The 13,944-nt window shown below is 49.8% G+C and overlaps 1 protein-coding gene across 1 annotated transcript; it reads left to right on the forward strand.

The window, feature by feature from the left end:
* Positions 1-1,920: 1,920 nt before the first annotated feature.
* On the forward strand, positions 1,921-9,998 carry Adamts4 (ADAM metallopeptidase with thrombospondin type 1 motif 4). Its single transcript, XM_020174363.2, has 9 exons — positions 1,921-3,010; positions 4,109-4,432; positions 4,683-4,815; positions 5,312-5,482; positions 6,148-6,434; positions 6,527-6,713; positions 6,983-7,158; positions 8,114-8,289; positions 8,812-9,998. The coding sequence occupies exons 1-9, from the start codon at positions 2,378-2,380 to the stop codon at positions 9,236-9,238; spliced, it is 2,514 nt and encodes an 837-aa protein (XP_020029952.2). The 5' UTR covers positions 1,921-2,377; the 3' UTR covers positions 9,239-9,998.
* Positions 9,999-13,944: the final 3,946 nt, after the last annotated feature.

The raw sequence follows: 13,944 nt of genomic DNA on the forward strand, positions 1-13,944 counted from the left end.
ACCCCCCACACACTGTTGCTGCCACTCTAAGGCCCTTTGTCTTTCACTGCTTAGTCACCCCCTTTGTCCTTTTCTCAGATGGGGGGATGGAAAGGGGCAATGCGAGTCCTCTGGTGATAGCTCCTCTTGCCCCTGTCCCTTCTTGTCTCACATCCCTTGTGTGACTCCTCCAGTCCCAGCCCCCTCCACTTAGGATCAGGAAGGGTAAGGGCATGTGGTGGGTCAAGAGGTGGGTCTGCCAATCACAACAGGGTGGCTGGTGCACAAAGTAATGGGCACCAGGGCAGGTATTAGTGACCTGAGCAGGAAGGGAGGAGAAGAGGAAATATTCTGTCGGATATGATGTGGGGGACAGGAGGTGACAAGGCAGAGAGTGAATAAGAGAACTGGGGCAGAGGAAGGTGGTCCCCCTCTGGGAAAGGGAAGGGACTGTTGACTGCACTCTCCTTCCTGGGGATTTCCTGGGGAAGCAAGTGGCAGTGGGGTGGGATGAGCAGGAATTGCCCCTCTTCTGAACCTTTTACTTCCTTGCCTTGAGAATCTAACACCTACTTTCTGAGTCGCCTACAATCCAGAACCAAATGAATCATTTGCTTCCTTTCTCTAACACCACCCCAGGCACTGGTCTCCAGTCTCTTCCAGTACCCTAAAATGCTGCCTCCACTATCTCCCCACCCCATGGAGAATAAGAAATCAGAGATTACTAGATGTTCCAGGAACTATTGGGTTCTCAGGACAAGGTGGGGCCAGAAGTTGATCCTGGGTAATTCTGGGTTCCTGAGAGAGCAAGTCTTTCCCATGCTAGGGGCTGGCTAACTTGAGGCTGGGGGGCAGGGAAGAATTGTTAGGAGTGGGTAGGAGCAAGGCCAAGAGACTGGGGGAAGGTACTGGGAGCTGAGCCAGGGAATTGGGGAGTCAGGAAGTGGGGAGGGGGAAACCTTGGGGCTGAATGGCTCTTCCGGGCTTTAGAGGGGGTAGAGGGAGTGGTAACTCAGGAACAGGGAGCCTGAGGGAGAAGGGAAAGAAGAGACATTAGAGAAGAGGAGATATCACCCTGAATCCTCCTTCTGTAAAAAGAAAAGGCATTACCCCTCCTGCCTTGTCGTCTGCTTCCTCCATATGTCCATTCCAGCAGAATCATCCCACCTTTGGAAAGTAACCTCCCTGACCACTGTCTCTCAGCCACTCAGCCTCCTCTGTTTTGTTTTTGTTTGCTTGTTTTGTTTTTCACATTACTCAGAATTGAACCCAGGGCTTTGTGCTCTTGCCACTTGAGCCATGCCCCCAGCCCTATTGTTTGTATTTTGTTTTTGAGATAGGATCCTATACTATCTTTGCCCCAGCTGACATCGAACTTGAAATCCTGTCTCCACCTCCCGAACTGTTGAGATTATAGACTTGCACCCATGCCCAGCTTTCAGCTACATCCTTTCTTTGTTCTTCCCTCTTCCCTCTTCATGCTTTCTTACCTGTTCCCCATCCTCTTTATCCTGGGTAGCCTACTCAGTCCCTTCAGCCCTGGAAATCATCCTCTGGGGACAGAGGGCAGCATGAGGGAGCCTTGAGAAAAGGGAGGCCAGTTGATACAGGAATTCTCCCAGGACGGGATCCTATCCATGCATGCGTGTTGGCCAAAGCCTTTCCCTGAGTCTCTACATCCCCTGGGACTCTGTCCCACCAAAAAAAGAGACAGCTGAGGGCTGATTGTGGGGTTTGGAAAAAGGCTATGTCATCAGCTGGCTCAGTTCCTATAATCCATCCGGCTGCTAGAGATTCCCTTCCCCTGGGCAAGTCCCTTTTTTTCTTTTAAGGAAAACAAAAACTAAGATTTTGGGAAGCAATGATACATCCATCTGGGTCCCACCGATAGAGCTCCCGGCTGAGTGGCTTACAGATCAGCCAATCACAGAAGCTCTGGATGGCTTAAAAGAGCTGGCGGGGAGAAAGGCTGGGGAGAAAGGCTGGGGAGAACCCACAGACAGACTCACAGACACTAAGAGACAGAGGAGGAGAGAGACAAAGGCACAGAAGAAGGAGGCAGAGACAGGGCAGGCACAGGGTTGAAGCCAAATAGAATTATACAGAGCGACAGGCCAGAGAAGCTGTGGAAGACACAGGCAGGGAGAGACAAAGATTCAGGAGAAGAGAGCACTGGAGGAAAGTTTGGAGGAGACAGACCCCTGGGCACCTCTCCTAAGCCTAAGGGCTAAATTCTCTCAATCTCCTCTGAACATCTCCAGCCCCTCTAAAACCTCTGCCTCTGACCTTGGCACGAGTCCCAGCCCCAAGGCTTTAGAGAGGCGATTTCCACAGCTAGGGTGTGGAGGACTTGGTGCCCCGGACGGCCTCAGTCCCTCCCAACTGCAGCACCGGTGCCATGTCCCAGACCAGCTCGTATCCCGGGAGGGGCTTGGCGGGGCGCTGGCTGTGTGGAGTCCAGTCCTGCCTGCTGCTTCACTCTGTGCCTCTCTCCGTGCTGCTGTGGCTGCTTCTGCTGCTGCTGGCCTCCCTCTTGCCCTCAGCCTGGCCAGCCAGCCCCCTCCCCCGGGAGGAGGAGATCGTGTTTCCAGAGAAGCTCAACGGCAGTGTCCTGCCTGGCTCAGGCTCCCCTGCCAAGCTGCTGTACCGCTTGCCAGCCTTTGGGGAGACACTGCTATTAGAGTTGGAGCAGGACCCCGGCGTGCAGGTGGAGGGGCTGACAGTGCAGTACCTGGGCCACGCGCCTGAGCTGTTGGGTGGGGCAGAGCCAGGTACCTACCTGACTGGCACCATCAACGGAGATCCGGAGTCGGTGGCATCTTTGCATTGGGATGGGGGAGCTCTATTAGGGGTGTTGCAGTACCAGGGGGCTGAACTTCACCTCCAGCCCCTGGAGGGAGGCACCCTCAACTCTGCTGGTGGGCCTGAAGCTCACATCCTACGTCGGAAGAGTCCTGCCAGCGGCCAGGGTCCCATGTGCAACGTCAAGGCTCCTCCTGGGAGCCCCAGCCCCAGTCCCCGAAGAGCCAAGGTAGGCAGTCTGTGTCCTGCCGTGTCCTCTCACCATGTCTGTCCTACTGACCCCTATTCACCCTCTCTCCACCCACTTCCACTTCTAGCTGTTCTGCTTCCTCCCTCTGTCTGCCTTTCCTCTCTTTGCAAGCCTTTCTTGGGAAGGCTCTGTCCTCTCCCTGCCCCAGCCCTTCTCCTAGCCAGACCACTAACCTGCCCTGAGGGTTTCCTCAGGTAGGTCAGACATTTGAGGTTGGAATGACCTCTCCCCATCCCCACTCTATCCCTGCCTGGCCATGGCATCCCCTGCTGGCACAGTCTCCAGCAATAAAGCCCTCCTAACAGTCTGTTGACCTTGTTATTTTCTCTGCCCCAGTGGTTTTTACCCCTACTCCCAGCTAAATGAGTGAGGTTTGAGGTCCAAGAGGTTGGACTCTGGTTTCTGATGCCGTCTTTAAAATTGTTCTGGCAAATTGCAAACTAGTACAGGAGTGGGCAGGGAAAGAAAGGCATCCCATACCTCCTTCTGGTCAATCCCCTTCCCACAATGAGGACTGACTGCAAGGCTGCCTGAGGCTCCATGCTTTCCTCCCTCCCACTCCCAGGTCTCCCCCCTCTTTCCTTTCTTCCTCCCTCCTCCCTCTCTAGCTTTAATCCAGACCAGACGCTCTTTCCACACCCGCCACGCTGAGATCTGGCCCTGGCTGTAGCTGCTGACTGAATTATTCCTCCAACCACACAGGGCAGACACGTTGCAGCCCAGCCCTCTAGCCCTAGTCCCACAGGCCCCAGCCACACTCAGGCCGGGGGGACCCCAAAGCCCCTCCCTGAGGCAGTCCCAGCTGCTTTTACCTCTGGGGCCCACGCAGCAGCCCTGGGACGTGGCACCCCCTTCTCCTCCCCTTCTCAGAGCCAACAGCTGACTCCTCAGCATTACCACAAAAGCCTTGGGATTTGGGGGTGGGGGAGGGCCCAACCCAGCCCCTTCAGGAATCTGTGGGGTATGTGAGGCCCAGCTGGCTCTGCTGAGTTCCAGACCCAGGAAGTGAGGGAGGGGAGAAGTGATCCATGGGTATGGGAGACTATTTCAGGATCCTCCTTTCCTTTTTCTCTTCAGCGCTTTGCTTCACTGAGTAGATTCGTGGAGACCCTGGTGGTGGCAGATGACAAGATGGCAGCATTTCATGGTGCAGGACTAAAGCGCTACCTGCTGACAGTTATGGCGGCAGCAGCCAAGGCCTTCAAGCACCCAAGCATCCGCAACCCTGTCAGCTTGGTGGTGACTCGGCTAGTGATTCTGGGGTCAGGCGAAGAGGGACCCCAAGTAGGCCCCAGTGCTGCCCAGACCCTACGCAGCTTCTGTGCCTGGCAGCGAGGCCTTAACACCCCTGAGGACTCGGACCCTGATCACTTTGACACAGCAATTCTGTTTACCCGTCAGGTGAGGCCCCAATCAGCACCACAGGCTGGGCACTGTACAATACCAAGAGGCACCACTACATAGATTGTCATGGAAATGGTGCCATGAAGTTATGCAACATGGTGTCTGGCCACAGCCATACTACCATGTGTGGCTATCTGGGCCCTGACAGTACCCAGGTCCCCACTAATGTAGCTCTCAGCCCAGTGGACCCATGCTGAGTCCACTCAGTCTAGGTTCCCCATGCATATTCTGTGATCTTTCTCCACAGGATCTATGTGGGGTCTCCACCTGTGACACTTTAGGTATGGCTGATGTGGGTACTGTGTGTGACACAGCTCGGAGCTGTGCTATTGTAGAGGATGATGGGCTCCAGTCAGCCTTCACTGCTGCTCATGAACTGGGTAAGGTGGGAATGAGGTCATGGGACACCTGGGGTGGATAGCAGAGGTAGCAGGGATCAGATGAGAAGAGGAGATAGTAAGCTCACCAGAGCGCAAATGGGAGTCTTGAAGTGTTTCTTCCTCCTCTGCAGGCCTGGGCCCAGGGCCTCTGCTCCAAGTGTAGACATAGATTTTCCTATTAAATAAGATAGTATGTGGAAGCTTACTGTGAACTGTGCGTGTGTATGTGTGTGTGTGTGTGTGTTTGGAGGCGGAGTCAGTGATGGAATATGGTGCTTCAGGACTGGGAATGTTGGGTAAAATGAAAATAGGGAGGGAGGGCCTTCCCTTTGGAAAAAGAGAGGCAGAGCAATGGGGGCTACATATTGAGGAGTACTTGGAGCACCAGAAAGGGTTGGGCTAGAGTGGGGTGGAGAATGGATCTGATCATCCACAGTTGCAACTGAAGGCATAGGGTTGGGACCTTTGGACACTAGCAGGACTTCTGCTTTCACAGGCCATGTCTTCAATATGCTCCATGACAACTCCAAGCCGTGTGTCAGTTTGAATGGTCATGGGAGCGCCTCCCGCCATGTCATGGCTCCTGTCATGGCTCATGTGGATCCTGAGGAGCCCTGGTCCCCCTGCAGTGCTCATTTCATCACTGAGTTCCTGGACAATGGCTATGGTAAAGATGATACCACCTTTCTCTGTGCAGTACTCACAGAGTACTCCTGCCCCCCCCACCTCCCCACATTCCCCAAGAGCCACATTGACTCCTCCACGTGTGCTTCCTCTGCTGTGTGGGTTGGGGTGAGAAATGCTGCTGTCTTTGTGTGGTTCCCACATCCTACCAAAATAAATAGCACAGCTAGGGGAAGCAAATTTTGGCTCAAATAGAATTAGAATTGACCTTCTAAGTGCCAGAACTGTCCAACACTAGAATGAGCTGCCTATGAAGGAAGTGGCTACCTTGTCACTCAATGAAGGGTGCAAAAACAGCAGGATGACTGCCACTGGGCAGAGTCGTTGACGAGAAGCAGATGGGTAAGAGTAGTGGGAAGACTATACTTTAGTTTTATGCAGATGTGTGACTGTAAGTTATTTCATCCCTCTATATCTGATAGGTAAATTAATTGTAATAATGATATCTACCTCTTAAATATTTGGTCAAGCATTTAACCAATTCACATAATATTCATGCAGCTAAGCATGGCTGCTAGTTAAAGCCTCATAAAGCTCTAGGATTTTGTCTAGAATCCCCCAGACCTCATAGAGCCTAAGCTTTCAGCTGGCAAACCCGAATGCTCCCCTCAGGCCCTTACTGACATTATGCCTCAACCCCCTTCCCAGGACACTGTCTCTTAGACAAGCCAGAGGCTCCCCTCCATCTGCCCGTGACTTTTCCTGGCAAGGACTATGATGCTGATCGCCAGTGCCAGCTGACCTTTGGGCCTGACTCACACCATTGTCCACAACTGCCACCACCCTGTGCAGCCCTCTGGTGCTCTGGTCACCTCAATGGCCACGCCATGTGCCAAACCAAGCACTCACCCTGGGCTGATGGCACCCCCTGTGGGCCCACACAAGCCTGCATGGGTGGCCGCTGCCTTCATGTGGACCAGCTCAAGGACTTCAATGTGAGATTCCAGGGCAGGGGTGGCAGTAAAGGGGACTTGCCTAAGTCCAGGAGAGTACATTCATCCCATCTTTCCATTCTGTGCTTCTGCAGATTCCACAAGCTGGTGGCTGGGGTCCCTGGGGACCATGGGGCGACTGCTCTCGGAGCTGTGGGGGTGGTGTCCAGTTTTCCTCTCGTGACTGCACAAGACCTGTCCCCCGAAATGGTGGGAAGTACTGTGAGGGCCGCCGTACCCGCTTCCGCTCCTGCAACACGGAGAACTGCCCAACGGGCTCAGGTGAGGGGTGGGAGGGTTAGGAACCCTTGGGAAGGGATAGTAGTGCTGGGAGAACTGTCCCCTGAGTGCTGGACTAAGGAGGTGTTCATTGCCCCTGCTGCTTGCTGGGAGAGGGGGTTCAGGGGGTGACTTTACTCTTCTGGAACTGTGCCTGGCATTTTATGGGGGAGGGAAATAACATGTAGTCTAAGGTTCTGAGAGGCTAGGTTGAGGGGTTTGTGGCAGTGTGAGGAGGCAGGAGCTCTGACTGTCCATTTCACCCCCTCTAGCCTTGACCTTCCGTGAGGAGCAGTGTGCTGCCTACAACCACCGCACTGACCTCTTCAAGAGCTTCCCAGGACCCATGGACTGGGTCCCTCGGTACACAGGTGTGGCCCCCCGGGACCAGTGCAAACTCACCTGCCAGGCCCGGGCACTGGGCTACTACTATGTGCTGGAGCCACGGGTGAGGCCCCAGACCCTGTCTAAACTCAGATACTCCCCAGTGGATCTTCTGCTTTCTGATAGCAAAGGTCCTCCAAAATAGCTACACTGCTGACATTTCCACAGCCTTGCCAGGTCAGCCTATGGGACCACTCAGAATTATCCATCCATGGGTATTGGCTTTTGGGAAAACAAGCCCAGACTCTGGATAAATGGCCAGTAAGGCTGTTCTAGCCTGCTCCATTTCCCTACTGCTTCCCTTTTTCTCTCCACGTTCTTGCACTGCATTTGGTGAAAATGGAAGCGTATGGCCTTTTGAGCAAGTCCTGGACTATCCTTTCCACAAGTTTCTCTGTCAAATTACAGTGATGGCCTCATTGGGCTCATGGAAAGCCAGTGTCTCAAAAGACAGGTTTCCTGTAAACGCTAATGTTTGGCACTGCCTCTGTGTGATAGGGCAGTGGGTTGAAGGCTGAAGAGGGAAAAACAAGCCATGGTAGCATTTGGCTTTCTCCCTTCCCCGCTAGCCTGCAGAGAATTCCTACAGGTTGGCTGCCCTCTAGTGTCCAACTGGAGGCAGTACCATTAAGTTTAGGGTTTGGTGTTGGGAGTCAGACCTAAAATTCCCATCTTGGCTTCTCTGTTTGCCATCTGTGTGACCTTTAGACAAGTTCCTTGATCTTTCTCAACCTCAGAACCTTAAATAGCAGTTGTGGGACTTAGGTTGACATTCATAAAACATTTACCACATTGCCTGATTCACAGTCAGTGCTCTGAAAATACTGAGTTTATAATTATTACATCATTATGATGATAATCACACACAAGCTTGGGCTCATCCTACACACCATCTTTATCCCCTACCTCACCCAACTTTTCTGATGTCCCTTCCCTGATGGCATCTGGGTTTTGTTTGGTTTACCAACTCCTTCTGACTTAGGAAGAACCCTTTATACCATTCTTTCTTTTCTCCTCAGGTGGTAGATGGGACCCCTTGCTCCCCAGACAGCTCCTCAGTCTGTGTCCAGGGCCGCTGCATCCATGCTGGCTGTGACCGCATCATTGGCTCCAAAAAGAAGTTTGACAAATGCATGGTGTGCGGTGGGGATGGTTCTGGCTGCAGCAAGCAGTCAGGCTCCTTCAGAAAATTCAGGTTCCTTCACCATTTATTTATTTATTTATTTTCCTCTATTTTTCTAAGTGCTGTTCTGGGTCCTGGGGATCCAGAAGTTACTCAACACTGTTTCTACAATCTAGTGAGAGAATAGTTGAGTAGGCAATTATGGTACAATGCCCCCATATGTTTGACAGAGGGCTGTGAGAGCCTCTTGTAGGCTCTGGACTTGGGAGGTGACCTCTGTGCTGGAGGGAGAATTGGAATTGGACAGACACCAAGGAAGTGGCACCTCAGTAGGTGTAGGTATTAATGTCCAGAGATAATGAGGAGAAAGCTGCCTAGCAAGCCTGAGGCCCTGAGTTCAAACCCCAGTACCACCACCACCAAAAAAAAAAAAAAAGAGTAAGGAGAGTACATTTGCACGTCGCTTTGATTTAGGTTGCACAGCTCATGTAGGTTGGAGGATACACCCACACACATATGCACGCATTCAATCAGACAAACAACGCAGGTGATGCAGGAGATGCTAAGCTCCCCCTCTACTCCTTCCACACGCAGGTATGGATACAGTGATGTGGTCACTATCCCTGCAGGGGCCACACATATCATTGTCCGGCAACAGGGAGGGCATGGTCCCCGGAGCATCTACCTGGCCCTGAAGCTTCCAGATGGCTCCTATGCCCTCAATGGTGAATACACGCTGATGCCCTCCCCCACAGACGTGGTACTGCCTGGAGCAGTCAGCTTGCGCTACAGTGGGGCCACTGCAGCCTCAGAGACACTGTCAGGCCACGGGCCGCTGGCCCAGCCCTTGACACTGCAAGTCCTGGTAGCTGGCGACCCACAGAATGCACGCCTCCGATACAGCTTCTTTGTTCCACGTCCTGTCCCTTCGACACCACGCCCCCCTCCCCAGGACTGGCTACACCGCCGGGCACAGATTCTGGAAATCCTTCGGCGGCGCTCCTGGGCAGGCAGAAAATAACCTCACCATCCCGGCTGTCCTTTCTGGGCACCGGGGCCTCGGACTCAGCTGGGAGAGTGAGGGGGTTACCGAAACTGCCTCTTGCTAAGCCACAGTGGGGAGGGGCTGCACCCGCCCCTCCTCTCTGTCCTAATGAGCAGGCTGGCCCTGCCCAGATTTCCTGCCCTGGGAGGCAGTATGGGTTGGTGGATCAAAGGGGCTAGGAGACAGTCTCCTATTTAAACTGCCCCCTCTGCCCTGCCGGTCACAGGAGGGAGGGAATAGGCAAGATGGGCCCTGAGCCTCAGTTGTATTTATTTAGTATTTATTCATTTTTACTTAGCACCAGGGAAGGGGTGAGGACTAGGGTTCTGGGGAAACTGACTTATAGTCCCACCCTGGCTAGGAAATCCAGGGTGGCAATGATAAGTATAAGTGATTTTGTGTGTGTGTGTGTGTGTGTGTGTGTGTGTGTGTGTGTGTGTGTGTGAATGTATGCTTATGTATGAGGTACAACTTCCCTGTTTTCCTTTCCCTGAATTTTATTTGCTGGGAAAGGAAGAAAAAAGGGTAGGATGGGCCTTCAGGGAGTGAGGGATTACCATATTTTTAAAATGTAATTTGAATTCTTCTATTTATGTGCTCCTTTTGGAGTCTGACAGATGTGGGTTGCATCTTGGTTCCATGTCTTTGAACATTAGTTTTTTCATTTGTCAATAATAATACCTCTCTTAGAAATTTGTTATAAGGATTAAATAATGTAAATAAAATTTAAAAACTACCATAATGCCTTGCACTGGGTAAATGCTCCACAAATGGCAGCTGCAGTTGATTATTATCTTACTGCTCTGTCCACATCCACTCTCATAGGGTCTACAATGCCATTGGCAAAGATCCACATCAGTGGTGCCTACCCTTATCCCCAGGCTCAGTTCCTTTGGCTGGCAGAACTCTATCCTGGATCCTGAGAGACAATCAGAGAAAGGACATTCTGTCCCTTACCTCTCCTAGTCACATGAAGGAGACAGGATAATTGCTTGTCAAGGATAACAAAAAAGCAAGAAGTATCTCAACACAAACAGGTGCTTAGTAGTAAGAGTGATAGTTGAGGGGGTCAAAGAAAACTGTTGTAGTAGAAAGAGCCCTAGAACAGAGCCAATGGATCTAAATTTGAACTGGGGTTCAGCATCTTATTATCTAAATGGTGTTGGGTAAGTCACTGATGCAGAACCTTAGATTAGTCTTATGGAATGGGACTAATCACACCTGTTCCCACAGGGATGTTCTCAGAGCAAATGTTTAAATATTTTCAGATAGTCAAGGATATAGCAAGGTAAGAGGTTACCTTTATGACTACTGAGTGACTAGGACAGAGTCCCTAGAATCAATCAATATAAACTCAGCAGACTCCTTTGAAGAGGTTAGGTTAGAATGAAATTCAATAAGAGGAATAGGATGTGATTTGGCAGGGACTAGACAACAAGGTAAAAAGAGTAGCATGAAGAAGGAGCTGAGAGAGGAGAGCCATATGTTCAGTGGAGGCAGAATATTTGAGGAGCAGCACTAGATCCTGGAGCAGCTTTACTTTTCTGTCTGAGTAGAAGACTTTGCTTGAGAAAGAACCTGAGCAGTTCTATGTGTGATATGGTGGGACAGGAATGGACAAGGGTGGCAGGTGGAACCTATAGGAATTTGGAGTTTTGAGTAGCAGAATCAAGACTGCCAGGGATTGGGGAAGGGACTGAATGTAGAGGTAAGGGAGGAACTATAGGTAAATAAGACCCTGAGGTGAAAGTGGAAGAGGGGAGAAATGAGAGAACCAAAGTTACCTCACTCTGCTGTTGCAGTTCCTGCTGGGCTGCCAACTATAACTCGGGTGATGAGCTGGGACTATGTGGTTGAGTGGTAGGAGTGGAGGTTATGACAGTTGTGCACACTCTACTCTCTGGAGCTGGGCGTTGCTAATCTAGTTCTGTACTAGGCAGACCCTTACTCAGTACCCTATACTGTACACCACACAGCATATTGCCTACTCCCTCTGCAGCAGTGAACAAAGGGCTGCCCACACTCTTCGCTGCAGTATATATGGCTCTCATTGTTGTGCTTGACCCCTGGGCATCCTGTAGCACTCCTACCAAACAGGCAAGAGGAGGCAGGAACAGGAGAGTGAAAAGAGGCCAGAGTGATCTTCAATTGTTTCATCTAGTTAACAAAATTGAACCACGACTAATATGTTTATGGACCTTACTACATTGTACACATGGTACTAAGTGTATATGAGGCACAAATACAATACGTGACTGTGTTTTTATGGAGCTCACATTGCCTCCTAGGGAGGAGATTGTGTACTACACCTTCACAATGGGAGAAACAATGGGACCATACAAGGAACTGTACGATAAGAGCAAAATTAACTGCAGAGACTAAGTCCTGTACTTAATGGGCTATGAGGGTTGAGGAAGGCGAGCCTTGGATTTGGCCCAGAGGAGCAAGTCATTATGGTAGCCCTTCTCACCTTTCTTTAATACTCTTGTCAATTCACACTTTATAAATCATTTCCACATATGTTATTTTAAGAACCCCTTTGCTCACTGGATAAGATTCTTACTGACAAAGTTTTCTCCAGAACGGGACAGAGCTTAGAGGCCACTTCTGTATAGGTGTATAGGTAGCTGGGTAGGAGCATACAGTGAAAGTGGGGGCACAGAGAAGTGATGAGCATCCCAGCCCTAAATCTCAGGCCAATCATAATCCATTTCTGGAATGATCTTCCCCAGACCACTATTCTCAGACTGGGATATAGGCTGGACCTAACATCCTGAAGTCAGGACTCCCAAGTTCTTGCTAGGATTGTAGGGACCACATACCTCCCTGTAAGAGCCAAGATGAGCTCTGTCTCCCAATCTGTCTACTTACTGTCTTCATGGGCCTAAGCTAGGGTATGAATGTACAAGAAGGAGCAGAAACAAGGAAAACAGGAAAAAAGGAGGTGCTAACACTTTCCATGTATCTGGTCTTAGTGGTGAAAAGGGGCCAATGAGGAGCTGGAAAAAGAAGAAGCAGTGACTGACAAGGGAGTAAGCTTCTCTCTAGAGAAGTTGAAGCAGAGTTTGAAAAACCATTTTATGAGAGGGCAAGTGTGTGTATGAGGCTGCTCCCCTGCTTCTGTGGTTAGAGGAGAGGAAATCTGGGCATTTGTCCAACCACTATTTTTGTGGGGGAGGTGGGAGAGCCAGGGTTTCTGGATGGTTCTGTGGAATGAGCATTTATGTTTCTACTCTTTCTCTAGTCCCACATTTGAAATCTTCATACAGTATTACAGTATTTTGTTTTTTAAAAATACCAGATTGAGCCATGTGCTGGTTGGCTCATACCTGTAACCTTAGCTATGCAGGAAGCAGAGATCAGGAAGATAGAGATTCAAAAGCCAACCTGGGCAAATAGTTCATAAGACCCTATCTTGAAAATACCCAACACAGGGCTGATGGAGTGGCTCAAGTGGTAGAGTGCCTGTCTAGCAAGCATGAGGCCCTGAGTTCAAACCCCAGTACTCTTACAGTGATTGACAGTAAGTGACAAAGCCAGTATCTCATTGGTCAGGGAGGAAGGGGCAAGGAAATGTATTTCAGTGTGTTAACATTTTATTGTCTAAGAGGATGCTTCTGAACCAATTGAATAACTTCTCCATTGACTGTTGGTGAGAAGAAGCCAAAATCATTGGCAGCAAGAGTAACCAGCTGACAGCTGGAGGAAACCACCCATTCTAAAAATGCTCAGAAAGGGTGTGTGGGGGTCTAGGGAGATGGGGGAGAAACAATACTGAACAACTTACCCAGACAGGACCTTATATGGGGACAGACCCAAGTACTTAAGTAGCTTTGGGAAGGAAAGGGAGGGGAGGAAGTGGATTTAAGCATCCCCTGCAGACTTTGGTCAACTAGCAACAGGCTCTACAAATGCACGAAAACAGTGACATTCATTTCAAACACATATCCAGCTTTAGGAGATACACCAGCACACTCTCTTGACAATGTAGATGCAAATAAGCACTAGAGAACTGAAAATATTACAAAAAAAAAAAAAAACTGGCCTGAAAATGAGTCTGAAGAAAAGGGTAAAGTTTATTAATTGATTTTTTTTCATTTCTCCCCCCTATTAATTGATTTAATCTCCCATTGAGAATTGATTTATTGCACTTGTTTGTTCAATAAGCAAACCATTGGTTTGTAAACTGTTGTAATCACTCTCATAGTGTTTGGGAAGGACATGGAGCTTTGGAGTCAAATGAATCTATGCTTTGATGTTTACTTATATGTAACAGTGTGACCTTAAATCATTTGATGTCTGCCTTCCTTATCTGAAAAATGAATAAGCTACTGCTTGCCTTATGGAGAGGTTGTCAGAACTTAAGAATATAGCAATGTAAATGCTTGACAGTGTCTTTGGCTACTAATAAGTAGTCAATGCATGCTGATTCTCTTTCCTTTGAACCTTCTGCCTTTGCCCTCCTTCCAAACTCTGAATTAGCATGAGAAAATAATTCTATCAAGGAACAGTCTAGATCATATCTAAGATGGGTTTTTTTGTAAAATTTGTACCAAAAGTTCTTGGTTACATTCAGATGATAAAAGGGAAGACATGGTCCTTATCCACAGAGAGTTCACAGAAAAAAGTAAAGATCAGAAACCAGGTATGATGGTTTCCCACCTGGAAAATCCCTTGGCTAC

The sequence above is a fragment of the Castor canadensis genome, chromosome 11 (assembly GCF_047511655.1).
Source record: "Castor canadensis chromosome 11, mCasCan1.hap1v2, whole genome shotgun sequence".
NCBI lineage: Eukaryota > Metazoa > Chordata > Mammalia > Rodentia > Castoridae > Castor > Castor canadensis.